The 27,262-nt window shown below is 39.4% G+C and overlaps 3 protein-coding genes across 3 annotated transcripts; 1 reads left to right on the top strand and 2 right to left on the bottom strand.

Moving 5' to 3' along the window:
• Positions 1–6,544: 6,544 nt before the first annotated feature.
• cldn1 (claudin 1) lies at positions 6,545–9,034 on the bottom strand. Its single transcript, XM_067475538.1, has 4 exons — positions 8,682–9,034; positions 7,653–7,817; positions 7,340–7,424; positions 6,545–7,094 (listed from the first exon to the last, which is right to left on the bottom strand). The coding sequence occupies exons 1-4, from the start codon at positions 8,902–8,904 to the stop codon at positions 6,929–6,931; spliced, it is 639 nt and encodes a 212-aa protein (XP_067331639.1). The 5' UTR covers positions 8,905–9,034; the 3' UTR covers positions 6,545–6,928.
• Positions 9,035–9,522: 488 nt separating this feature from the next.
• Positions 9,523–12,067, top strand: LOC137098894 (carboxypeptidase N subunit 2-like). The gene is made up of 2 exons (XM_067475597.1): positions 9,523–9,620; positions 9,763–12,067. Exons 1-2 carry the CDS (start codon positions 9,601–9,603, stop codon positions 11,339–11,341), a joined length of 1,599 nt encoding a protein of 532 aa, XP_067331698.1. The 5' UTR covers positions 9,523–9,600; the 3' UTR covers positions 11,342–12,067.
• A 5,676-nt stretch (positions 12,068–17,743) lies between these two features.
• LOC137098343 (transcription factor HES-1-like) lies at positions 17,744–19,275 on the bottom strand. The gene is made up of 4 exons (XM_067474503.1): positions 19,006–19,275; positions 18,819–18,914; positions 18,641–18,728; positions 17,744–18,417 (listed from the first exon to the last, which is right to left on the bottom strand). The coding sequence occupies exons 1-4, from the start codon at positions 19,111–19,113 to the stop codon at positions 17,972–17,974; spliced, it is 738 nt and encodes a 245-aa protein (XP_067330604.1). The 5' UTR covers positions 19,114–19,275; the 3' UTR covers positions 17,744–17,971.
• Between the last annotated feature and the right edge of the window lie 7,987 nt (positions 19,276–27,262).

Raw genomic sequence — 27,262 nt, 5'->3', positions numbered from 1 at the left:
CTCATGATCAGGACCATGTGTCTGCCACGTGGAGGGTTTGCTGCATTTGTTCAAGAGCTCAAGGAAAAACATTTCAGTGGTTCTCAGAGGATAAAAGATTGAAGGATGAGATCCACCTCATCCAGAGTAGCATGCGAATTATGACGCAGTTTGCAGTTTACAATCAATTCTCAGAGAACTACAATAGAGTAAAACATGCAAACAAGAACTAGATAAGTTATGCAAAAATATACAAAAACAAATAAAAAAGTAATTTAGGTGGTAAAGAAATGTTGTTTAACCACACATTGTAACCACTGATATTCCTTGTTTAAACTCTTTTAGGGGGAAACTGGACACGGGTACATTTGTTGTACTTTTACTTTGTTTTTAGACGTTTTTTTCTTTGCAATGACTTTTTACAATTAAAATTGTAAATTTAATGACACAGAACAATTTATATCTTGACAAAACACTGCAAAATCACTTATTGGCCTGGGGACTTTTTAATACTCTGGTAAGCAGCAAAGAGTTTTAAATTCAATTGGCTTCTGTTGTCGTTCAGATGGGAGAATGCAGGGAGGCAGGGAGCCAGTGCACCGACGCCCGGCAGTGTCTCAGCCCGCAGTGTCTTTAAATCACTTACATTCATCTTGGCCTTGTTCTTGTGGATATTTTGGAGATTCCTACCAGGGATCCATAATCTGCATCTGCCAGAGTAACAGAGATTGTGGAAATACTCGTAAAATGGAGAGAGAAGGAAGATTGCAAAATATTTTATCTGGCAATGCAAAGTCAAGTGAGAGCCGACTGCAGATCGGTCAGTAAATCTTGGACCATGTTAGTGGGACGCAACCTAAAAAAGCTTTGCAATTGTGGTTGTTGAGCTGAAAGAGCCTGTTTTGCTGCTCGAAGACCTGACCACTTGGATCTTAAACAGGGGCAGAGATCAATATACTGCTGCTGGGACATGGTACACTGTTATTAAATCGTGTTTATGCTTTTACTTGTTTGTCTATGAAAATATTTCCTCTGAGGTTTATCACATACAATTTTATGGTATTTGATCATATTATCTGTATTTTTATAATATCACTAAACTTGCATACTTGTCTCAAAATTGTGGTTGTGAAACAAAATGACCAAAAAGCCTTTTATCACCCTGATGAGCTTGTAGATTGTTTTATTCATATATCATGTGTGCACCACAAGCATACACGTTGTCATCCACTTGCATTAACTCCTGACAAATACGGAGGTGAAAACCCTTTTTCCCATAGGGACACAGGGTCCAAAGCATGAGTGATACTAAACTCCAAAATACACTGTTGGGAGCTACTCTCTCTTTCTCTCTCTCACACACACACATATTAATCAGTCTACACACACCCAGAGTTATGGGCTACCTGCAAAAGCATGGAGCAACCACTAGCACACATATTAAAGTTTTTGACTTTCTTCCAAGCTGAATGAAAAATCTCCAGCTGATCCCATTAGTTCAGCTTTAAGGATCATTGGACCAGCCAATGTGTGTATATCTGTGTGCACAGTAGCGTGTTGGTTATGTGAGCCTTCTCAATTAATTTCTTTCCAGTTTAATTACAATGAAGTGACAAGTTTAAAAAAAAAACAAGAGCAAGAGGAGGATGATGAATATAATAAATGCAGAGGTAAAAACTTTACTGGGGGGTTAGTCATTCATGTCTATTTCAAGATGACCTCCCACAGAAGGCTTAAAGTTAAAAAGAAATACAGTTGTGTGTGTCAGCATGTAGGTTATTTTTCTTTTTGTTTACTGTGTGCAGCAGTAAGACCCTGAATACAGGTTAATAATAAGATGAGATGGCCGCAGTGTGTCACTTCAGTATTATGAGTTACAGGGCGACTGTCCCTGGTGTCCCAGAGTGGATTAAGAGATCCGGTTATTTTGATCTGGGACGTATATTTCCGCTAGAAGATCTCTGGATGAGTTGAGGCTCAGGTTGTTACACAGTCTGGGACTTTAAATTATGTGAGAGGACACCTCTGCTGGCGGACTACAGAATAACCTTGCTCTAATGACAGTGGTGAGGCGAGTATTCTGATATTTCTGTTTATATGATATATGATATCAGTACTTTATCACTACGCATGCAATACTGTGCTACTGAAAATAATTTAACTATATTACATAGAGCTGAGTTCCTTCATTTTAGCCAATATATCATATAGTTTGGGTTTTATTGAGTTGATTGGTTCATCATCTGCGGAGCAGGGTAGTAGATTGGTTAGCACTGCTGCTTAACAGCGAGAACGTTTGAATCCCCTGGAAGATTTTTTTAAACACCCTACTAATATTGGATCTAATCTTGATCTAATGGAAGCGATTGTGCATCTTTAGTCTGTATATTAATATCCTGTCAGAAAGTGAGAACTTAAGAGCACAACCAGAAACAATGCAAAAAACAGCCTTGTTTTCGCCAACATCTGCAAAACACCTCAGCAGGTAGGCCAGGTTTCTGTCAATGAAGGAAGTTGTAATGAATCAACCTTATCCTTTGATAAGGTACTTTTTATCAAGAGGCCAAAACCATTCCCACAAGACTGAAATGATTTTAGCAGCAGTTTAGTTTTCCCTGTGATCTTGTACCCACTCATTGATTTTTCTGTGATGTCTGGCAGCAGCACTCTGCTGATTACAGCAGTCTGAGTTGGCATTTGGATCAGCTCCAGATCCGATACTGGACTTAAGAGAGGGGGAAGCTCTGGTGTTATGTGCTGCTCAGTCAGTGTACATTAGTAGTCCAAATGTCTAGTTGTTTTACAGATACTATAAAAAATTACATTCTAAATGGGTTTTGTGTAATTTGCTAGAGTAGCTACCAAGAACTAAACATGCAGACATACTTTTAGTGGACTCTACATGCAGCCCATATGCATATACTAACTTCGGTGAAATAGGATTTGGGCAAGTAACTTTTTCATTCAGGATGGTTCTCAGAGTTGTCAAAAGAAAAGCTGTGCAGAAGGGCAAAGTTCAAAACTGTGTACATGTTGCCTATCTCTGTGGTATGTTGTTTGTATATTTAGACCCTGTTGACCTAATCGCCCATTTCTCCAAGAATCGTAAACATTGACATAAAAATGCTCCAACTTTACACAGATCTTTTATTTGCAACAGTGTAGCAACACAAAGGCACCAGTAATATATTACACAAGATACACTAGAAAAAAATTTGAATTTCACCACTCACTTTATTTAGTGCAGAGTGTAATGTACTTGTTTACATAGGAAAATTATATAAAAATGATAAAAAAAACAGTGGAACATGTCTTCCGTAAAATATATCAGAACATATGTTTGGCAAAGAAAGGAGGAGATTGTACCGTAAAAAGTATTAAAATATTTGGAGTTTTTAAATTGGTCACTTCAAACATTCCAAAAAGGTTTTTAAATTTAAGGTAAAGCCCTTTTAAATTGTTTTCCAAATGAGCCACCCTATTTTGAGCATGTGCTTGTCAGGCACCCTAGCAAATATTTTTTAGATCCACCCCAGCTGTGGTGACAGGTTGAAAATGTGATTGTACATAAGAAGGTCAGAAACAAGCTCAGGATATGACCCTTATAAAAATGAAAACTTGGTGAGTAAAGTTTTTTATACTGAGGAAGAGTTGCGGAAAGTGTTTTGTTTTGACACATTTGATTGGAGACCTGCACTTGTCTGTCCTCACTGTGTGACTTTTCAAAAGTATTGAGCTGAGCAACAGTCAGAATCCCTAGAACACTATAATTTTTTTTTTTGGTCCTTTCAGCTTTGAACCACTGACCCTGTAGTCCATGGACAACTGCCTTTACCAACTGAGCTACAGCCACCCCTCCTTAGAGCAGTATAGTGGTGGGACTAAATGTAAAACTGAAAAATATTAACATACTGTGTATGTGCATAATACTAGTCGGGTACAGCAGGTACATCCTTATGATTTCAAAACCTTTAACTTTAAGTACGTTTTCCTGAAGACACTTACAAACCTTGATCTGGAAACAAGTTATCGATCATTTCTGAACTTTTGTTGTGGTAGGTCTTTATCTCTTTTTGCCCAAATTGTGTTTATTATTTTAGTCATTTTGTCATAGTAGCATTATCTATTTTCTATTATATCTATCTTTGTTCATTTTGTGTGTCTTTTAGTTTATTTTGCATCTTCTAACTCAGTTATTTGACTTTTAGAAACATTAACTCTCACTTTACATTCAATTTGATAATTCATCCGTTCTGTTACATCAGTAACAGTGTCACTTCTGATCTTTTATTTGCAACAGTGTTTTCTTTTTATATTCATTAGTAGATATAATAGAATAATAATTATTGTTATTCCATAATAGATTTTAAGCATTTAATTCCTATAGAATATAGAGACTTTTACTCTTTACTATGTAACAAAGTCCACCAATATTGGATCCTGTATCTCCCATGACAAAGCTTCTTAGTGGTGTGAATACTTGATGTTTCTTGTGAGGTTCATGTCCTCTGGAGTCAAGCCATTCAAAGTCTTTGTTGCCCCCTAGTGACTACACACTGTCACTTCTCATCTCCTGCTGCTGCAGAATATTTTGAACAGGTTAGTAGTTAAAACTTTATTCTCTGTTCTTGTAGTTTTCCGAAATGTTAAAAAGTCACAAAATGGAAGAATTCAATTGATTTCAGATCATTTGGGCTTATTTTCCTCACATACAAGTCATTGTCACTACAGTAGCTGAGTTGGTAAAGGCAGTCATCCACGGACCACAGGGTCAGGGGTTTGATCCCCAGTGTCTCTAGGCAAGACTCTGAGCCCCCAAATAGCCCATTCCTATCCCCAGCTGTCTGGTGCCGGTCCAAGCCCAGTAGAAATTGGGGAGGGTTGCGTCAGGAAGGGCATTCTGCGTAAAAACTGTGCCAAATCAACATGCGGAAAATGATCCGCTGTGGCAACTCTGAACTCACGGGATAAGCTGAAAGGACAAAAAAACCCCAAAAACTTTAAAGTTTGTAAGTCTGAGTTATCAGTTCATCTTTAACCATAAACATACCCATTTGATTGTACATCACAATGACAAAGCAGCATCATTGTGACTTTTGTAAATATCACATACATAAATATCATCACATCACACCCACAGGACCTGACCACTTGGATCTTAAAAAAAGTGAAGTACTTGCATGTTCCAGCCTACTCCACCACTGTGCTTTTAACTTACTCTATTATTAACATTGTCATTGTTCTTTTACTTCGTCTTAAATTTGTTTAATTTAAAAGTTAAATGTTATGCACATTTCCCTTAATGACAATAAAATATGAGAAGGAAGAACAGTTTTGTTGCTGTTTTTTTTAATAATACCTGTAAAATTTGTACTCGTGGTTCGTTTTATTGTTTTGTTGCATAGTTATATTATCTTTGTGTGTTTTGTATTGTCTTTGTTTTGTTTCCCCTTTTTTCAAAGAAAATTAACTACAAGATATTATAAATACATATGATACGGTAACTTTTGCAGATTGTGTTTTTTCTGTTATTTCTGTTCAAATGGCATTTAGGCATCACATTCACAGTTCACCAGATGGTGGCGCTCTCTCTGCTGCATTCTCACAGTGTTGGCTGGAAGTGGAGAAAACTGTGTTTTTAACAAAAGATAAAACAGCAAATAAACTAATTTTGAGTGTCCATACACAGTATGGATCAGGGCACTGAAATTCTCAAGAATTCCTCCATATAGAGAAGTACACGGTGTGATGTCATTTATGTGAGTGGATTTATTGGAAGTTGGTTTCCATAAAATCCCATGATTGCACTTCTTCTGTGAACAGACGTGTTGAGACATGAGCCAGTGGTCTGAGGTATGCCTGACAGGAGCCACTCCCCTGCCTCGTCTTGTCGGGTTTTAAGATTTTCTTCCCTGAGGCAACACATTTCTGAAGCTGTGACTGCCTGGAAAATGAAAACACATTTTAAAAGTATCTTTTCCCCAGATTAATTGTACTCACATTTGTCATGCTTTTAGTCACATTTTATTTATGGAAGATTTGTCTATTTCTTTTCTATGTTTTACACCCTATTCATTTTAAAGACATAAATAGATAATAATGATCACAATGTAGTTTCCCCATACTGGGGGAAGGTGCAGTGATTCACAGGGCGGAATTGTGAGGAACTTATTTTCTTCGATCCCACCCCCACACAAATGCTTGTACACACCTACATAAAGATAAAAGGAAGCGTACCTAACCCTAGGCCTCACACAAGCTTGACTCTTTTTGTTATCATGTCCCTCTCTGATCATTTTTTTGTTTTTTTTTCTATATGTAATATAAAAACTTTACTTTCTTAGGCACTCCAGACTTTCCAGAACATCTTTTAATCCGAATCTGATGTTTTATTTCTTTCACATTTGTGTGTGTTTGTAGCTGCTAACACACTGACCAACTGTTTTGATACACAGTACAGTCTAGGTACTGCCTGAAGGTCTGATTGAGCCCGAGCCTTGCACAGGTATGTGTAATACCTCATGTCAAACAAAACCAAACACAGACAAAATGAAACCAAACCATCTTAGGAGAGAAACAAGGATTTAATTTTACATAATATGAAGGAAAAATGGCATGATTCCAAACAAAGCACAGTAACAAAAATAAAATCAACATTTAATGTGTTTTACTTTTCTTGAGTTACCATGTATAATGTTTACTAGTAACAAAGTCAGAGTAACATTTACTGCCAGCTTTACATTTATAGTTTGTTTGTGAAAAATCCTGTATCCCTATATCTCCGTAATTTACCAAACCCTTAATTTATTTCCCAACAAATATAAACATACACCAAATAGAACACTTGCGAAAATACATGCTGCAAAACCTTAAACAAGTGTGAACAATGCCCCTGAGTGAAGTCAAGCTTCTTCCATGAAGAGAGGGGCTGGATGGAGAGGTTGACCTGCTAGACGTAGTTCCCACCTTGCTGGGCAGAGGAACGGGAGGGTGGTGGGTAGCGTGGTGCTGTCCCTGAGTTCTTTTTGGGGCAATTGCAGCTTAGGAATGACCCTCCTATAGCACTAAGAGCTGCTGCGCCCCATCCAACATAGAGGGCACTTCCAAATTCAAACCTGTTAATGATGTGCAGATTATACTTATTACATGTTGAAAAAACAAAAAGAGTTTTTTCTGTACATTTACCAGTTAGATTCTGCTGAAGACTTCCACTATGTCAAACTGTTCCTTTATGTGTGTAATAGTAATTGTTGAACTAAACAGTAATTTGTACTGGCAAGAGAACAATAAATGATGTAAACACACACCTTCAGTATATGACAATTGTAAATTTCAGATTTAATGGAAAATGCCTGATCACCTTGAATTAGTGGGAGTGGTTGGGTTGTAGAAGTCCTGTGCTATCCTATTGCCATACCAAGATGTTCCCACCAGAGCAAACAGACCTGGAAAATGATAAAAACAGAAAAAAAACTTTCATATTGTTTTGTTCTATGGGTTAAAACATGCTCAAGTGTTTCATAGTTGTGCATCATTTTATGAAGCACACAAATTTATAACAAACATAATCAAAGAATATATACAATATAGTAAAACAGCAGCTATAGGTCAAAATCCTCTCCACAAAATATTTGCCCATTGCATGTGTATGTGAGTACTGAATGAAGTCTGACCAGCAATAATGAAGATCACCCCTCCAGCCAGCGCTATCTTGGCTTTCTGCTCCGGTTGATCTGCCATGCAGGTGGTGCACTTCAAGCCCACCATCTCAATCAAGATGGAAATGATGGACAGGAAGATGGAAGCCAACATAAGGCCCCGTGTGGCCTGTACGATCGCTGGAGACAAAGACACAGCACAGGATCCTTTGATCTAAGCAAGTTTAATTCAAGTTGGTGGCTTTCTAAACTTGTTTGGTTTTGACTTTTAATCACACTAACTGAACTGTTTGTTTAAATATTTTCATGTTGTTTTTTTTTTCTGGATCATTCTTAAATGAGACTTTCACCATGTATAGTCACAAAGTACCAAGCAGACCTTCCCTAGGACTGGATATGGTTAGTTACATTAAGGAGATCTACATTTAATCTCAGTGTAATTCCTCAGACACAAACAAGCGGGAATAAAGACAACATGCGTCATATCCAGCTGGAGACATTTCCTTAGAAGAATTCTTTGTCTAACAAAGCTTGTATATATAGGTATCATATAGAAGTTAAATATCTATTTTGCTCAGATATGCTCACGTCTAAAATATATTTTTTCAATTGTGAATGCCTTTAAAAAAGGAAAGAAGTTTGTTCTTCATCAGCCATGTCGGTATTTGCCTGACTTGTCTCTACATGCACAAGGTCTTACTTAACCTCTGCAAAGGCTTGAATGACCATAAAAGTTCACACGTTCCTGTTTCTCAGTATACAGTGCAAATACGTTTTAAACTTCTAACATGAGAATATTGATAAACCCATAATTTGCATTTAATAAACAGACTAATTTAATTTTATATGTTACATATTGTTACATAATGTCTCATTCATGTACCTATTACCCATTTTTCCCCACATCCTTATATTTGTAAGGACACGGAATTTGAGCTCAATACAATTTACAGACTGACTGCCTAGCATGACATAATACAATTAGTCATTGATGTTTTTAAATATATAAATAATATAAGGAATACATATGTAATACAGTGTTACCTGGAAGCTGGAGGAGTGAATCAAAGACTTTACACTGAATCTGACCAGTGCTCTGTGATACACAGCTTTTCCACAGCCCTTCATACAATGCCTGAGCTGTGATGATGTTGTCTCCTGAATAGGACGAAGCTTTCCATTCCACCATGACTGTGGATGCTATGGAGCCGATGAATCCCAGAAAGGCCAATGAGAAGCCAAGAAGCTGTATTCCCGAATTAGCCATAGTTTAACTTAAAACTAGGTGAAAACCTGGAAAAAAATAAAAAATAAAAACTTTTGTAGTTAAATAGAAGCCTCAGTAGGTGGATCTACTCACTAACAGTGGTATCTACCTGTGCATCCTCAGGAAATAACCTGGAAGAGAGGGTGGGTCCAGGATGCCATCACCCCTGCTGAGGTTAGCAGCAGCAGGATGACACCTAGTGGATGTAATGATCTCCTGCAATGATTAACCCCCCCCCCCCCCCCCCCCCCCCCCCCCTTGGTATGACTTGTTATGGTAACATAACCTCATATGCAAACTTGGTATTTATACTGCAGCTAAGGTGTCTGTACATGTAAAGAATATTTACTTTTTATCTATTGTTTTTAGTTTTGGAAGTAGCAGTAGTTCTAGTATTAGTTTTATATGACAGAAATGTGGTAAAAATCTGATTAGTAATTTTAACACAGCTCCCCTTTTTTACATTGACTTAGCTCTGACAGACATTTGTAGAACATTTGATATAATACAGTAGTAAATAAAAGTCATATTCTGCTGATTGTTTACTGATTTGCTGAAATACAGGAAGGGACAGTTAATGTTGTGAGCAAATGAAATCATGGCAGGAGCCACTCACTGGCCAAAGGTTTCCTCTTGCCTAATTCAGGATTGTTGTCATTTGCACTTTGTGTCAGCTGCCTTGTAGATCCCCAAAGAATGATGCCTGTGACACTGAGGTATGTCCATTACCATTTATTTAAATGGGAAAATCAGCTGTTCCTTTGGATGAATCATACTAATGTTTCTCTCAGCGCATAAACTGACTTTTGAATTTTGGTTTTCTGTTAATTCAAATGAATGTTTTTCATGATTTGACAGGAAAATGGACAAAGAATTGGCATTGCCTCTGCTACTGATGCTGCTTTTGCTTCACAAAGGCAACACAAATGCACAAGCCTCATGTCCATACAAATGCCAGTGTTTCACTCTGGTCAGTGTTCTGTGTACTGATGATCGAATGACATCTTTACCCAATAACATATCCAAGCAGGTTAAGGAGTATATCATAATGACATCCCCCCTGGAGTACCTGTTCCCTCACACTTTAGCGGGGAGCCCTGAGCTGACCAAGCTTGTCTTCTTAAACAATGCATTACGAAGCATTCATGCTCAGGCTTTTGAGAAGCTGACTGAGCTGCAGGAGCTGGAGATCAGTGGGAACCCCTTGCTGGAGCATTTTTTTCCAGGGACTTTTTCAAAGCAGGCAAACTTGACTACACTGCTGCTCAACTTCAACAGGCTCCAGACAGTGCTCCCCAGCATGTTTGACTCCTTAAAACAGCTAGAAATTCTGCAGATGAAGGGAAACAATATATCAGATCTGCCGATATTTCTTTTCCTGAACCTCCGCAAACTGCGTGTCCTGGACTTGTCCATAAATAAGATTGAGGAAGTGAAAAGAGAAACATTTTCTGGTCTGGCAAAGCTGGAGATCCTGAAAATGAACAATAACCTCATTAGCAATCTCACCCATGACATATTCTGCAACATGTCCCTGCTGATAGAGCTTCACTTGGAGTGGAATAAGATATCAGAACTTGCTGATAACATCTTCTCTGCGTTAACCAAACTAAATGTGCTAAACCTGCGTGGAAATCTTCTCACAATTTTCAGTGATAAGGTGTTTGGATTTGAGGCATCCAATTTGAAGGAGCTGAACCTGAAAGACAATAGACTAACTAAGCTGTCCTCTCTAAGCAATTTGACATCTTTATTTAATCTTATGTTGTCCTCTAACCAGCTCTCCAACCTACCTGAAGACATTTTTAGAAATATTACGCAACTAGAGAATTTGGATCTCTCAGAAAACCAGCTCACATTTCTCCCTGAAAGCATTTTCAGTAATCTGTTTGGTATCCAGGTAATCCACCTTCACAAGAACAATCTTACTAAGCTGGATGCCAAACTGTTTGAGGACCAGCATCTCATTCAGCAGCTGTACCTCTCTGACAACCAGCTGGAAACTCTCCCTTTTGGTATTTTTGACACATTTGCCATGCAGCACACAGTGAGGCTGCACGGAAACCCCTGGAAATGTGACTGCCACATGTGGTACCTGCATGACTGGGTGCTGCAAAACAGCCAGGACATTGAGATGCTGGACAGGGTGCTCTGCAAGAGTCCTGGCTTTCTGAGAAGTCAGGCAGTCATATCAATTGACAGCGACCAGCTTGTGTGTCCGGTGTCTAGAAATGAGATGTCTGATGTCAGCAGCTGTAGTCTACAGAGATCCAGTGAAACAATGCTCATCAAATGTAAAGTGGATAAATGCTCACCACTGACAGTGAAGGTGCAATTCGAGGGGCCTGAGGGTGACATTAAGGAACATATTTTGAAAAGTCACGCTGAACAGTCGCATTGTAGCAACAAGACAATGTTTGAAAGACCCATTCAGTAGCTTTTCCTGTTAGCTAGACTTTGTTCTATGTGCAAATACTGTACTTCCTTGTGCATTTGTTGTTTCTTCATACTAGGAACCACATCATATGTTCTGTCTGTCAGAATCAATACTGTAAACAAGCCTGTAGCTCACCAGCTGACAGCCAGTTTACATGAACGCTGCTGAATGATGATAAGAGGGGTGGATGAACCCTATTCTTGCAAAGTTCAAAGTTCAACTCACTAATGTTTAAGATCCTGTCACTTCAGAAATGAACCACGAGTAACATGTTAATCTTGTGTTGACATGTGTCTGGATCAGCTGCACGTGTCACAAATCAATAAAAATGTATATTTGTCTCATAAGGCATCAACACTTACACCAGAATACCATAAAAAAACATAATGTAAAATGTGTATCTAAATAGAAAAGCCCAGTAAAATGTATGAAAAGTTGAAGAAGAATTGGTACTTAGAAGCGTGCAAATTTGTAATTTATGACATTGTTAGAGTTTTATTAAAGGGTTTTATTACAGACACATTCATGTGTAAGCACCATTTTAGTGTTGTAGTGGTCATGTTAATGTTAATTTTGGCTAGTTTATTTACTGTTGTGTATTTTAAAGCATCAGATTCTATAGGCTCTGAAAAATGTAGTGCAGTAAAAAGTAGAAGAGCACAGCAGCTTATAATGGAAATACACAGTTCTAACACAAGAACATTAAAATTACACTACAAGTACAAATGTATTAAGTTACTTTTCATGTTCTTGGGATCATGTTCTTGGGTTTTTATAAGAGCCACCCACTCTTAATCTAGAGGTTTCAAATCAAGCTGATAGTCCTTCGCTGATCACCCACTGCCCTAAATACAAAGAGGGGTGATAAAGAGTGGGGGAGTGGAGCAGTGGGGAGGGAAACCCCAACACCACAAGGCACACAGATGGCTACACCTTGAATACAGCACTCTAACCCACAGTTAATAAGGGTCAGAGGCCAGAGGGTCGATTGGGTGCTTGGTCCGAGTTGAATGACATCACAATTCAAATGACAAAAAATGTGGAGGAATGGCCTTAGGTTGAAGGTAATACTCATGTGGGGTTGACATTTAACATTTAAATTACCCGGTTTTTAGTGAAAGAACAACAAAACCTTTGAACGTGTTAAAAGCATTTTCAGTGACATTTACAATTAGATATAAATTAGAAAATAGAAACAAAAATGACATGTCACTGTCAAAACTAAATTTGTTACATGATACCTTGCAGCAGCAATAAGCAGACCAACAAACTAAGCAGACTTTTGCAATTATTTGCAAAAGAGCAGAGACTGCGTTTCTAAAAAGTTGGCGAAAAGCAAAACTGAGGTAGGTAGTGGATAGGGAGTTCACATTTTTCACGTCAAGTAAACTGAATGTTAAAAGTTTGAATAAGCAAAGGTTCAATGTAGTAATAAAGTGTCAAAGAGTTTAGAATAAAAATAGTTTTCTGCTACATATGGTGATATTTACTGGGTTCTAAGTTTCATATTACTTAATATATATTTAAAACCTTGGTCCTACCATTATATCAAATATCACCGTTATATCAAATAAAAACTTATTGTAATTTGGCAAAAATCTTTCTTGATAAATCTCCAGTTGCATTGTGGGTTGGACGAATGCTTGGTTACACAACATACAGTTTGTAAATATAAGGCCAATGCTGAGTCCAGTAGTTTTATAGCTTAATAGAGATATCTTCAATACCAAATCATTCTTCAGCATCCATCACTGCCAGTTGCTTACTTTGCTCTGCTAACTTACAGAAGCAGAGTCTCAGTATGAGGCATAAAGTTCTTCTTAAGCCCCACGTTCAGACCCCAGCTTTCTGTCCTACCTAGTGGGCAGTCAGACCCAGGCACCACGCTCCACACAGCAGCTCTTCAGATGGGAAAGGGAAGAAACAGAGAGGAGGAGACATTATCTGTTTGGACACACAATATCCAAAACAACACAAAGCACTGGGGGGTTTCCCACAGAGTTTTGTCCGGCCGGTGAGGAGGGAGGTTGTGAGGGCAGGGCAGGGTCCTTTGGACAAAGAGTAGAGGTCATCTGAGACCCAGTGCTTGGGACGAGAGTTTAAGAGTTTTTGATCTGAATATGTAAACTAATAACAAGTTGTTGTTGTTGTTGTATTTTTACGATTATTCATGTCTAACTGTAGAATATGAGAGTGGGAGAACCACGCTGTCATTAGAACATTAGAATATCTTTCTCCATTTCAATAATTTTATTTATTGTTTCTTTTTTTCCACTTTCACTGAAATGAGTTCAGTCAGTCGTGATATCATTATGAACACCAGTTGCTGTTATTTGAACCGGTGTCTATTAGATCTGCTCTCTCAGCCTATGACAGGGTGACACATCCCTGTGGTACGATGACCTGAACATCTCAAGAACACAAATAGGCCATTTTGCAAACTCAAAATCTGAACCTTGCTTACAAACAAGGGTCAATACTTACCCCTCAGTGCACTCAGACCCCTGTGTGGAGGCAAAATTGGTGTTGCTGACCAAATTAAGAACAGTTGACCTGATGTGGGTGTTAAGTGGACAGGGAGATGTTAGGAGAATGGTAATCTTAGCGCATACTGGTACGCCTGCCCTTTGTCTAGTCCTTCTCTATTGGAGGATAACAAGAGGCTATAAGCTCCTTATCATCACATTACAATTATGGAGGATGAATCAGGAACTATAGCCCTGTGGACCCTGCCCTTACACAGTTATCCTTGTTTTGTTTCTAGCTCCACAGATGGAGAGGTTTTTTTATGCAACCATGCAGCCCTTCATTGTACACTACTACTTGCTTTGGTGAAGCGCCACTCCAAAACAATTGACAGACATAGCACACACTCCAACTTCCAGAAGCAGAAGTAATGTCCGAGGGGTGCATTGTTTTACAATAGAAAGACGTTATTACTTAGAGGGAAACTGTCAAATTGCGGGTTACTAAAACATCACTAAGCGTGATCATCTATGTAAGGTTTTAAAGGTTAAGAGGCAGTGACAACAAGAGCAAGGCTTGTCCACTGTAACTGCCGACTGAACGTCTACTGTAGCTGAAGACGGGAAGCTTGGAGAGGACAATGAATTCTTAACACTTCTCATCAATATTCTTTTGATGCATTAAAGCTGTCTTCATTTTACTTTTTATCATGATATTAGATTCATGTTTGTTTATTTGGCAGGATTAATCCTCTTAATGGGACCGGTACACTAAACATGTAGTTTGGCTTCACTCTCCTTGAGCAAACTGATGCCTTCTTCCAACTGTGAGCTCTTCAGTTCTTTCAATAGATCTTTAATTGGATTAAGATCAGGAGAATTCACAGGAGCCACTTCACATCACTCTCATGTTTTCTTCTCCAAAGTACGTCCACAGCATCGAGCCATTACTTGAAAATGATTGTTAAACTTTTTTCCTGTTCCTCACGAGACCATTCAACCTCTCTCGTTCTCTTGTCCATGCTTAGTGCACACAATCATTGAGACCAGTATCATTACAAATCACTTAAAGAATTTAGCTCTAATTCTAATGGTTACCAATCAATTTGTAGAATAAAAAGAAGGCAACTCTTTTCACCAGAAGTCTCCATGGCAAATAAAACAAAATGGTTTTTAGTTAGGTTTTAAAGTTTAGTTTTAATTTCAAAATTTAATAGGAAGAGCAGAGCATTGTTTCAGTGAGGGGTCAAATTTATGCACAGGTAAAATCTAAAGCTGGAAATCAGTCATAAATTAGTAGAATTATAACATAGTATAATACTCATTAGTATAAATACGTTTGGCTAAAACTTGCGGGTTGTTTAAAAACCCGGGCGATCATCTGACCGACTGTGTTTCTTAGCTGCTCTTAATAATTGTTACTTGATGTACAAGGCATAGTGGTATCATTAACTTTAGGAAGAGTGGACAACGTTACAGAAATAAGTTGGTCTAAACCACAAAACTCCTTGAAGCATCCCTTTCACCTTTTCAGACATTTCTGGGTTAATTCAGTTCATGCCTCACAAGTGGTTTTTTGAGTCTTGCCAGGATAGCCAGATTAAAAGTTAAAGTTGTAATGGGATCATCTGTATTACAAGATGTTTTACTTTGAAGGGACACCTGCAGTGAAGGGGTATTTTTATGACCCTTTTCATAAGACTCCATGGGCATATGGCCAAGAACTAGAGTGAAAACAACCCCCCCACCCCAACACACACACAACTCCCCTACATTAAACACAACATCTCCTTTTAAGATCCCACGAGTTGTGATGTACAACAAGAGTTACTCAGAATTAATGGCCACACCATCATCACTCTGTGTGGGTCCACAGTAATAAATTATCCCCTACCAGTGGTATTGTGTGGTGTGGACTAAATGCACCCCGGAAGCTACACTTCCACCAGTGTGCTGATAAGTTTTTCAAAAAACAAGCAGGGATGAATTGGACTGAAGGGACAAAGAGTATTGTTCATTCACCATTGATATCAAGTGCATAAACTATTCATTTGCCATGATGCGAACCACCACTGACTACTTCGACCCCCATCAAGCACCAGAACACCCCCTGTTCACCCAGAGAGGGTTTCCGGTGTACGTCAAAGGGAGAGGCAGGGGGACCTGTCACTGTGTTTGTGACTGGCCAATCAATCATGGAGCACAGCAAAGGAGCAGACCCTGCCCAGCTTCATGTTCACTGTTCTCTGTTGACAGGGTTTGGGAAAACACTGCATGAAATTGCGGTTTTGATATGGGGGGGGGATGAAAACTAGACAAATCATGGAAGAAGCAGATTGACTCAGGATGTCACCAATGGCACTCATTTGCTGAAACTGCTCCACCAAAATCCTGGACATTTTCTTCACCACATACTGTGTAGGTATGGATGGGATCAACCTGCCAGCACTCCACAGCTCCTCTTATCTGAAGAGCACAGCCTGGCCTGAGAAGTTCTCAAAAAGCCTTTTAGACCAGGACCTTTGGGAGCAGCCAACAATAAGCCTTCTTTTGCACTGTGAAAGTGACAGCGTGGTCCTCCCACTCTCACAGCCATTAAACCTCTTCCTGGATAAACAATGAGAAGGCCCTTTATGAAGATGGAGAGGGTCACAAAGAGAGGAGCCACTGAGCCACTGAGGGGCCTGGCTTTGTTTTTGTGTTTGGGAGGTTCTCAAAGGATGCTCTGATAGGAGGGCGGGGGGCTTTATATTTCTGTTTTAGTCATCATTAGTGCCATTCTTACTTCAGTTGTGCCATAACAGAGATGTAAACTTAATTGACTGTCATTTGCACAAAGCAAACAGTTTTAATAACTTTTAGATTAACAAAGATTTGATTTAAATTTTCAAATATTTTTATGTCTAAATGCAAAAATATTATTTTTATTCACATACAAGAATCATATCATGAATACAGAAAAAACATAGCTGTTACAGCTGCATAATTCATTACAACCCCCTAAATTCCATGAATATTAAATCAGAAACAACCAAGTGGTCTGTGTGTTATCCTCTGGAGGTGCTACAGTTTGATTCTGTCAGGGAGGCCATGTCTGTTGATGAGCTGCCAGATTTAGGGCAACATGCTGTTAGATCTGTGACGTCTTGGGAGCATGAATGGGGGGCACCTGTGACCCCTGGCCACACTCTGCTTGTGGCTTGCTGTCTGAGCACCAAGCTCAGCACACAAGATGGGACTGTCCTCCCTTCAACCGTGTACTAAATGGACAGTAATTGGAGGGCAACTGCAGGGCTGGTGCCGACGAGCTACTGTACAAACACATGCCTATCATTTAAAATCAGAGCTACAGTCTGCTTCCTCAGAAGGTTCGTCTTCAGAATATCAGGTATCTTTTATCTGGTGCCAGAAAATGCAGAAAAGAGACCTCAACAGAAACAGCACTAAATCCCGCATACCAATATCTTATTTAGTCTTTAGTTGACCAGGTCGATAGAATCAGAGTCATGCCATATCTGTTTCAGATTTCCCATTTGGAAGAGGGGCAGGCAGACGTGCAAGTGTCAACAGCCTCTGGCCCGCTCTTACTACTGCACTTACAGAATTTAAGCCCGATACGACCTCTCAGGGTTTTTACCTCATTAGTGAGGGATTTATTTCCAGCCAGAGAGCAAGTTGTCACAAGCCTGCAAAAGGGATGATCAGGTACTGACAAGACATAAAAGAGGGGGCCTTTTTAAACGGTTTCTCTTGCAGGGTTTATCAATTGTAAAGACGTTCTCCTTTTCTCACGCAGATAGAGACAGCACAGGCTCATCTGCCTGTAAATGAAAGAACGTAATTGTGATAAGCTGATTCCGTTTTAGGGAATAGAAAAAAACATTTCCACACAAAACAGAAAAAAATAAAAGACAAAAAGACACCATGGCAGAAAATATTGTGGTAAACATAATTGGAACAGTTTATTGGCAAAGAAATTGTGCCACATCAAAAACAATAAATCAAATCGAGTAAAGAAGCCAGGAACTTTTCCTGAAGTCCATAAAAAAATACAAATGTGTAAACATCCCTCTCAAATAAGTTTTGACAAACATTTACAAAATGTAAATAAATGTGGTTAATTGTGTGATAGTCCTTTTTCCCCACAATCTGGTGAGCTGCTCTCCTACCACGGTCTCCACACAGAGTCTGAGGTAACCGGAGGGGCAACAGCTGACATGTGATGGCTGTTTTGTGCACTCAAGGGTGCAAGAGCTGCACTGGGAACAAGAAAAGCAAACTGTCCATCTGGTGTTGGCACAACCTGGAAGCCACCATACAACTTCATCGCTTCCGGAGAAGCATGCATTGCCGAGCCACTTTTGCAAGGCATCTGTGAAGCAGCTGGAGTCTGTGTGCTGGCCTGACCGAGTCCAAGAGCACTGGCGTGGGGTCCATAAAAGTTCACAGGGTTGATTTGGGTCACACAGATGGCCAAGTGGCTAAGGAGGCGAGTCCTCACCTCAGTGTCCACACCTTCACAGGTGGACAGGAAACGAGTAACCTCTCCAACACACTCACTGAATCCAGCTCTGTATTTACCCAAGACTGATGAGTCTGTGTTCACAGCAGCTGTAGAAAAAATATAAATATGTAAATAGATAGATACATATGAAATGTTTGACAAATTGATTGAGTTATGTAAATTTTAGTCATGCAGTTCAGTTCACTAGGATCAGACAGCTGTAGATGGCCAGTGCATCCTTGTAAAGCGTGGGAGCATGTTTTAAGTCAGACATGCAACAATCGTTATGCGCACATCACTGTGTTCAGTCCAAACGTGGTGGTTACATACCGTTAATCTGAAGTCTCTGCAGGCTCCTGAGGTGCTTCACAGTCATCTCAAGAATGTCTGCCTTCTCCAGTTTGGAGTGTCTGGAGCTCTAAAGAGTAAAAAAGTCCGTTTTTGATGTGCTCATGCAGGCTCGTTTCTGATATGAATGTAAAATGTAATTGTCGCGTCACGTCCTTACGTCTTTCTTAAGTGCGTCCAGGATGAGCGTCTTCAGCTGACCCAGACTCTCGTTGATGCGGGCGCGTCTCCGCTTTTCCATGATTGGTTTGGAGGACTAGATAGAGACAGGAAAACGTGGTTGACATGCTGTGATAGGTTTCAACAACAAACGAAAACACATTGATGAAAACGGTCAGATAATCTACCTTTCTGCTGTCTGTCGGAGTTCGGGGTTTTTCGCAGGTGGAGTCGCCACTCGTCGGGGTAGCAGCCACGGAAGACGGAGATGTTCCTCCCATAGTCCCGGTTGGCATCTTCAGGTTTAAACCAGTGGAACCGTCACAAGCTAAAACGTTTATTATACAACAAATTCAAAGCGACTCCCCTCTTTTCCTGGAGCTCAGAGGAGAATGACAAACGTTTCTCTGGGTACACACTCTGTCTTCTCCTGGTTCCAGCTGCTGCTGTTTTATTTATAGCGGCTGAGTCTGCACGCGAGCGGCTCGTGTGGCCGTGCCTTGGTTGGCCAATGGGCGCGCGGACACGGTGCCGGGGAGGCGGCGGGCTCGTGCGACTCAGGGCTCCCATTGGCTATCTGTATGGATGCTGCACAGCTCTCAGTACAGGTTCTCCAATTTGAAAAAGACCACAGGACCACTGCAGAGCTATTTGACAAAGTTACACTGCAGTGGTCCTGTACTGAGAACATGTACTGAGAACACCTTAGAGCTTACAAATACAACTGTTTAAAATGTTAGAGCAGGTACAACAATAAATAAAACTACACTGATACCCCTAGTTTGGGGTTGTCTGTATCTTTTCATTGTTAAAATCGTCCTAATATAAAAACAACCCACCACCAACTGGTTTTACCTTCAACCTTTTTTGTCTTTCTTTTTATGATTTAGGTTTGAATTGTTTTGTTTTTATTTTAAATTTAAATATATATCTGTAATCTAGGGATAACATGAACATAAGGATTTTTTCTCAATAATGAGGCATCACAAAACAAAAATATTAGACTGAATGGATTCTTGCCACGTCTTAAAAGTACTTCAATGAAACTGAAACCAAATGTCCCATTTTGTTGAAAGTAAAATTTTTAAAGCCTTCCAGGAAAATTATTTTAATGTGTACACAATTGGTTAGGTCCCACATACACACCAACACACACACATGCACGCACACACGCGCGCACACACACACACACACACACTTTTCGGGGGTCACTGAGTGTTTCAGAGACTTCATCCTCTGACACACTCCTGGCCTGATGTCCAGTGAAAAAGAAAATCTCTGACACACTCAGCTGTCCACTCACTGAAATGAACTCTGGCATCTTCTGTTATAAGTGACTGTAAGCAGAAAACAAAGCAGAGATATTTAAAAACCAAATATTATAAGTGCTGACACATAAAAGATATGAAACTAAAATATGTACATTTATCTTTAGGTCATATTGATGATTGAGTACATTTCTTCTGAGTACTTTATTAAACAAGTTTTTGTCTTGGTGTTATTACTATTTTACTGCTTAAGAGCATTCTCATGGTTTAGGATATACTTTCTGATGAACACAACTTCTATATTCTATGGTAAATACTTTGACATACAAGCCTAAATTATTGTCTAAATCATTTCATAAAAATACTTCAATCATGGAATACTTTCTCAAGTTGTGGTATATTTTTTAACCTTTTCACAAGCATCCATATTCATCAAACATTTAGGCTGGTTCTTTGTATTAATCACGATTGCAGATACAGTCAGCTACATGCAGCAGTGTTACAGGATAAAATAACATTATTTCTATCATTCAAAAGGAGGAAAATATGGCAAAAGATTAAACTGCATAGAATTCTATACAGATGTATTTTTTTAAAGCCAAAAAAAAATCTGTTTTTGTCACTTCTATGTGTTTTAAACATCTGTAGCTACATGCAATTATTTATTTATTCACAAACTTTAAAATGCAATGCTTATTTTAAGCGTAAGAAGAACAAAGATTAGTCTGGTTCCTTTTTTTTTTGTAAATCACAATCAAGGACAAAAAGCCTAATTTGCTGTTACATTGTGGAATTGTTATAATATGAATTATATATAATATTAATGTTCTTGTGTTCATCTTGGGCATGTATTGGGCTATTATCTAATCATGTTTCCTGGTTTTATAAGTTTTATTTTGATTAACTTTTGAAATAATCAGCAGTAGCAGTGTCATAATTAAAAGTCAGTTTCTATGCACTGTTACAGTAACAGACAATTTTCAAAAAAGTTTTTATGCTGTGAAAAAATGAAATAAGAGATTGCAATGCTTTGCAAAGGATTGGAAACTTATTTTTGACTGTAAAGATTACAAAGACAATATTAAATGCTGAAGCAGAGAAAATAGATATTTTTCCTTTTAGAAAAATATTAGCTTATTTTGAATTTGATGCCAACAACATTCGACAGGGCCATGTTGACCACTGTGTTGCAATATGTCTTCTTTTAACAACTCTTTAGGCATTTGGGACCTAAGACCAGTTACTTTAGTTTTAAAAGCAATTTTTCCACGTTCTTGCTGGGTGTAAGATTTTAGTTATTTAATATTTCGGGACCTCATTTGCCGTATTTTTTACATCATAACGCAATTATTTTATTTCAGTGGTTGACACATCAGGATTGCAGTAAGACCGTTTTAGCACCTAGACCATCACAGATGATGGCTTTCAACTCTGTGCTGATAAAAAGTCAAATGGTTGTTCTCCTCTTTAGCATGTGGCATCCATGATTTCAAAAAAGGTTTTTACATTTTGAATCATTTTATCATTTTATTTAAGCTTGGGCTTGGGGAAGGTGGCAGCATTTCTGATCTTGTTTATATATTTTCTTTTTTTTTTTTGCATGGTATAGTTGTAGCCAGAATCATGTCCATGTTTAATGCAGTGGTACCTGAGGGCCTAAAGCTCACAGCCATTAAATATAGTTTTTTTGCCATATACCTTGCTGTTGCCAGTTAACTCCATTAGTTATGAGATGCTCGACCTGGTGTTTTTGTACGTGTAGCTTCACAAAACCTTTCTGGTACTTTGTTGCCTTTGTCCCAACTTTTTTCAGACTTGTTGCTGTCATCAAATTTAAAAGGAAATATGCTGTGTTTGTACTATAATCCCGATTCCAAAAAAAATGGAACGATGTGTAAAAAAAAAAAAAAAACGCATGATTTACTTTAATATAACATAAACAACATATCAGATGTTGAAACAGAGATATTTTACCATTTCATGAAAAACATGAGCTCATTTTGAATTTGATGGCAGCAACACATCTCAAAACAATTGGAACATGGCAACAAAAGGCTGGAAAAGTAATTGCTGCAAATCAAAACCAAATGAAGGACCATCTCACAACTAATTAGGTTAATTGGCAACAGGTCAGTAACATGAGCTTCTCGGTTGTAAAGATTGGCAGAGGTTCACCAATCTGTGACATTATGCGGTTAAAAATTATAATACGATATCAGAAAAATGTTCCTCAATGTAAAATTGTGAAGACTTTGAAGATCGAACCATCTACAGTATATAATATCAGCAAAAGATTCAGAGAATCAAGAGGAATCTCTGTGCGCAAGGGACAAGGCAGAAGGTCAAAACTGGATGCGTGTGATCTTTTGGCCCTCAGGCAGCACTGCATTAAAAACAGGCATGATTCTCTAATGGAGATCACTACATTGGCTCAGAAACTTCCAGACAACACCAGAATTCGCTGTGCAATCCACAAATCTAAGTTAAAGCTGTATCATGCAAAGAAGAAGTCATATGTGAACATAATCCAGAAATGCTGCAGTTTTCTCTAGGCCAAAGCTTATTTAAAATGGTCTGAGGCAAAATGGAAAAACTGTTTTGTGGTCTGATGAATCAAAATTAGATATTGTTTTTGTAAAACATGGATGCCCTGTTCTGTGGACTAAAGAGAAGAGGGACCATCCTGCTTGTTATCAGCAGATTGTTCCATCTCTGATGGTGTGGTAGTGTATTAGTGCCTAGGGTCTGCGCAGCTTACGCATCTGGAAAGGCTCCATCAATGCTGAAAAGCACATAGAGGTTATAGAGAAATGTCTCTTTCAGGGAAGGCCTGGCATATTTCAGCAAGACAATGCTAAACCACATACTGCATCCATCACAACTCCATCGCTTCACAGGACAAAAGTCCGGGTGCTGAACTGGCCAGTCTGCAGTACAGAAATTTTACCAATAGAAAACATTTGGTGCATCATAAAGCAAAAACTCCAGCTACAAAGGCCCAGGACTGTCAAGCAGCTAGAATCCTGCATCAGACAAGAATGGAACAACATTCCTCTCCTAAAACTAAAGCACCTGGTCTCCTCACTTCCCAGACATTTACAGACAGTTGTTAAAAGAAGAGGGGATGCTACACAATGGTAAACATTACCCTGTTCCAACTTTTTTGAGTTGTGGTGCTGCCATCAAATTCAAAATGAACGAATATTTTCCATGAAATAGTAAAATTTCTCAGACAACTTAGAGTACCACTTGCTTTGATATGTGTCAGCATTAAATGAAGTCAGATTAAATCAATTTAATCTTGTAGCCAAATATATAATGTTTATACTGAGAACTTTGCTCTGAAATACTTCACACTTTATTACACAAACATTGTCAGATTACCTTACAGCTTTTAGTCTCTTCGGATCGCATAAAATGTAATGTTCTAACTAAAAGTTTTAACAGGAGGCTCCACTTAAAGCAGTATCGTTACATGCAACAGATGACAAGGTTTTCAGTAGAAGAGGCCACACTCCAATAAATTACATTCTATCGGTTCTGCTGTCAACAAGCCTGCTGCTCTGCCACAAACAACCCTTTATTGTGTGGATGGAAGTGTAGACCTGAGGTTTATAGCACAATCCTGATCTGTATCAGTGTGGGAACCGCAGGATGGGACACTACAGTAAGCAAAGAAAAGGAACCATTATCAGTGTCCAACAGGTTGAGGGAAAGATGAAGAGATGAATTATTTTGGTCTTGTTTTGTTTTGCTTTAATCACCATACTCTGAAACATTTGACTTCATCTGATATAGGACAGTAAAATATTTATTGACATCACTGTCCATTCACACAGACTATCATACAATGTGTAATATTGAGATCTATTAGAATAAGGTTCAACAAATTAAAGTTGAACCCTGTGAACCACAATCTTAATCATCTCGGTCATTGGTAAAAAGTATCACGCATACTCCCTAAAAAAAGAACAATATTATATAGAACAAGTAAGTTAAATCAGTTTGGGATCAAAGATCCACAAAAAGTTAAGGTAAATTGAAATGAAGCAAAAACAAGAATCTCCACATTCAATTAAAAATATAAATATATTAAGTAGCATTTGTCTCAAAGACAGATAGTCCCCCGGCTTATTAAAACAGTGGTAAAAGTAGCTGGAAGCATTTCATTTCAAGGCCAAAAACAGTTTTTAAATAAATTAAAAAAGCCAGTGAATTCTCTGATAACTGCTGGTTTCTGTTCCAAAGCTTTTTTAAAGCCACAGTCAGAATAACACAGGTCAAGCTTCCTAGCCAGTCAGATGTCAGATATTTACCTTGTTTAGTACCTTTAAAAACCAGAGCATCTCAACTATTTCTTTTTTTTCTTCCTATAAGTCACAAGGACAGTTGAAACTGTACTTAAACACATGGATAAGAGGGCTCCCTATATGTCTGGCCTTAAACCTGTACTTTAACTTTCCTCATCTAGTGGAGAAGACAATGATACAAAAATTCCTAATTAGAATTGCAAAAATATGAAGAAAATGGTCACTCCCCAAATGTCACACTCCTCTCCACCTTCACCTGTAAAGGTGAATATTAGATTCCTTTCTTCTCCACTCAGCTACCACTGCCTTGTGGCAGTGAAATGACCATCTTCCCCATCAAATACTGCAAAGGTTCCCTTTCATGTGCTGGTATGAAAACGTTTCAGACCAGGAGGGGAGGGCACAGACACAGGGGATCACTTAAACATCTCATCCAGCGCTTCGTTTGCTCTCCATCTCTTCTCCTCCCTTTGAATTCCCCTTTTAAGAACGAAGGGGGGCTGTCCCATAGCAACTCCCAGCCCCTAGCTCAGCCCGCCTTTTGTCCCCCTCCCCAACAGCAGTTTCTGCTCCAGAAGCCTTAGACAAGGCTTCCATTAATTGCAGGCCTGTGTGGAATACATGCGGGACAATGGACCCAACAGAGTGTCCGGCCCCCAGACAAGGCTGGAAACAAGTGGTACAGGAATCCAGCAGAATAGACTCGTCCTGGCTGATGTCACTGAATACATTTACCTACCTCAGTGTGCATTCACTGTGTGCTTTGTTTTATTTGGACAAAAAAAGAAGGGGTAGGGGGAGGTAGTGGTATCAATGGAGCAGAGGAGCTGGAAGGGGGGGGGGGCTCAAGGATGGGAAATAACTGGTTGTCATGGTGATGTGCTGAATCAAAAATATGGTCGAATTTAGCGAAGGCAGAGATGTAAAAAGGGTAGAGGGCATTAGATTAAACCCTGTGTAAGATAAGAGAAGCCTGAAAACAGAGGTTTAGTTTTTTTTTGTGTATTCAGGCCTGTTTATACGGCAATAAAGGGCGGATAAAGGAGTGGGAGATTAGGAGACTCATCTAGACTCATGTTTGTCAACAACCTGAGCAGTTTCAAGTCAGCTTATTCCAAGTCAGTACACCAGCCTCAGAGGAGATGCTTAGCTATGGCGAAAGAAGCTGCGGAGGAAAAGGGGGACCATAGCAACTGGTATTTCAGCACAACAACCTGCCATCTGTCACCTAACGTGGTGGGTTCCTTCCTAAAAAAGCAAGCATTTAGATCTTCAACTTGGAGGCAAAAGCAATGAGACTGAAGTCTTATTGAACTCTGGGTCTCCCCCTTTGAAAAGGGAAGCCAGTCATCGCCTTATCCCTCATCAAATTGAAAAACGCTTTTAGAGATTCTAAGAGAGGCCTCACATTTAATTTTTAAAACCCAGACATGAAAGTGTTACTAAACCACATTCAGTAGTGGAAAGTCTTTAAAGGACTAGTTAGCATGTAGATTATATGCATTTCAGTGCATTGTCAAACTATCGAAGTGTATTTACATGTTAATATGTTCAGGGATACTATCGTCTTGAAAAGGTGTTAGGGGGGAGGTTTGTTAACTGTTTCACTCTGTGGACCATGGGAATGTGATTTCTTTGTGCAATCAAGGTTCAAACACATTCCTGTAAGGCCATGGATATTACGAGCATCGATTCCCTGCACCAGAACAACCTATGAACCAGTTGATCCTCGCTAGAAAATGTTGCTTTTAGCCACAAATATACCATAAAGGTAACTTAGCTCATGCTTGAATTCCATTTTTCTCCTTCTAATGGATAAAGATTGTTAAATCTGTTCTTTCAGACAAGTGTCAAGCTAAAACGATTCCCTCAACAAGACCCCTGCTGATGCCTTGCGATGTGGTTCTTATCCTTATACAAGCTTAGTCCATATCCATGAGTGTGTTTGCACTAGGATTTATGAATGTGAAAATGGCCCATTCTTGCCACTCAAGATGACTCACAAGACCAGCGTTTTGGCCACTTATGGTGTGAAAGCAGCCTGGGGGATGCCCTTTCAGCACTCAAGGACCTCTGGCTGAGTCCCCTTCACACAGCAGATCAGTCTCACTTGGGAAAAAGTCTCTGCTCTTCACATAGGGAGCTGTCCTAAGGGATGGTGCGTTTCTTGTCCCAGGGCCTCCCTTCACCTGCCGGCTTAGCGCTCATCACTTATGCACATAATCCCTGGTTAGTGCATGTGATTCACCAGCCCGGGCCCAGGCCCCTGGCCCCCAAGCCTCCCCTGCTCACATGCTTGCTGGGTGGCTCCAGGGTGGCCATGGCAACTCTCATCTTCTCATGACAGTTAGGCTTCAGTCATGGCTCTAAGTCCCTCTTCAGCCTTCGTGCGTCTTTTTCTGGCTGCTGCTTTCTGTCTCCTAAAGCCCTCCTCTGTTTGTATGTCGCTCTATCTATGGCCCTCTGTCTCTTTTCTTCCTGTTCGGCTGTTCCCATGCTTTAGAGCAGCTGAGGCTAAGAACCCGGCCATAACTCAGCAACATAGTGGCACCTCCAGGGGCCACAAAAGTGTATCTGTGCTATTCTAGTCTACATTTAAAGACAGGATTCACCATCACTCTAGACTGTGGGAAGACTTGACCTCATTATAGTGAGTCTGATCTGTGAACGGAGATTGTAAGATACACTTGTGCAACTCTTTTCCGTGCAGGCCTAAGAGTGCAGATCATCTTACCCTGACACAACCTACAGCCTCAACCATTAGTTTGTTTAAAATGCTGAATATTGCACAGACCCTCTGGGGACATCGAGTGAGGCGACCAGGCAATGTTGTGTGGCCCCACACTAACAAGTGTCGCAGTGATCCG

Source organism: Channa argus, chromosome 14 (assembly GCF_033026475.1).
Source record: "Channa argus isolate prfri chromosome 14, Channa argus male v1.0, whole genome shotgun sequence".
In the NCBI taxonomy this organism is placed as follows: domain Eukaryota; kingdom Metazoa; phylum Chordata; class Actinopteri; order Anabantiformes; family Channidae; genus Channa; species Channa argus.
Note: the sequence above shows the minus strand (reverse complement) of the source record. Positions and strands in the feature narration are given on the sequence as shown.

Bases quoted from the DNA above. Each gene is read 5' to 3' on its own strand.
- cldn1 (XM_067475538.1), bottom strand. From the start codon at position 8,904: ATGGCTAATTCGGGAATACAGCTTCTTGGCTTCTCATTGGCCTTTCTG. The intron at 7,818-8,681 runs GTAACACTGTAT...CTTTGTCTCCAG, and splicing joins TTCACTCCTCCAGCTTCCAG to CGATCGTACAGGCCACACGG. The intron at 7,095-7,339 runs GTGATCAGGCAT...CATCATTAACAG, and splicing joins ACCACTCCCACTAATTCAAG to GTTTGAATTTGGAAGTGCCC.
- LOC137098894 (XM_067475597.1), top strand. From the start codon at position 9,601: ATGATGCCTGTGACACTGAG. The intron at 9,621-9,762 runs GTATGTCCATTA...ATGATTTGACAG, and splicing joins ATGATGCCTGTGACACTGAG to GAAAATGGACAAAGAATTGG.
- LOC137098343 (XM_067474503.1), bottom strand. From the start codon at position 19,113: ATGCCAACCGGGACTATGGGAGGAACATCTCCGTCTTCCGTGGCTGCT. The intron at 18,729-18,818 runs GTAAGGACGTGA...TTTACTCTTTAG, and splicing joins TGGACGCACTTAAGAAAGAC to AGCTCCAGACACTCCAAACT. The intron at 18,418-18,640 runs GTATGTAACCAC...TTTTTTCTACAG, and splicing joins GCAGAGACTTCAGATTAACG to CTGCTGTGAACACAGACTCA.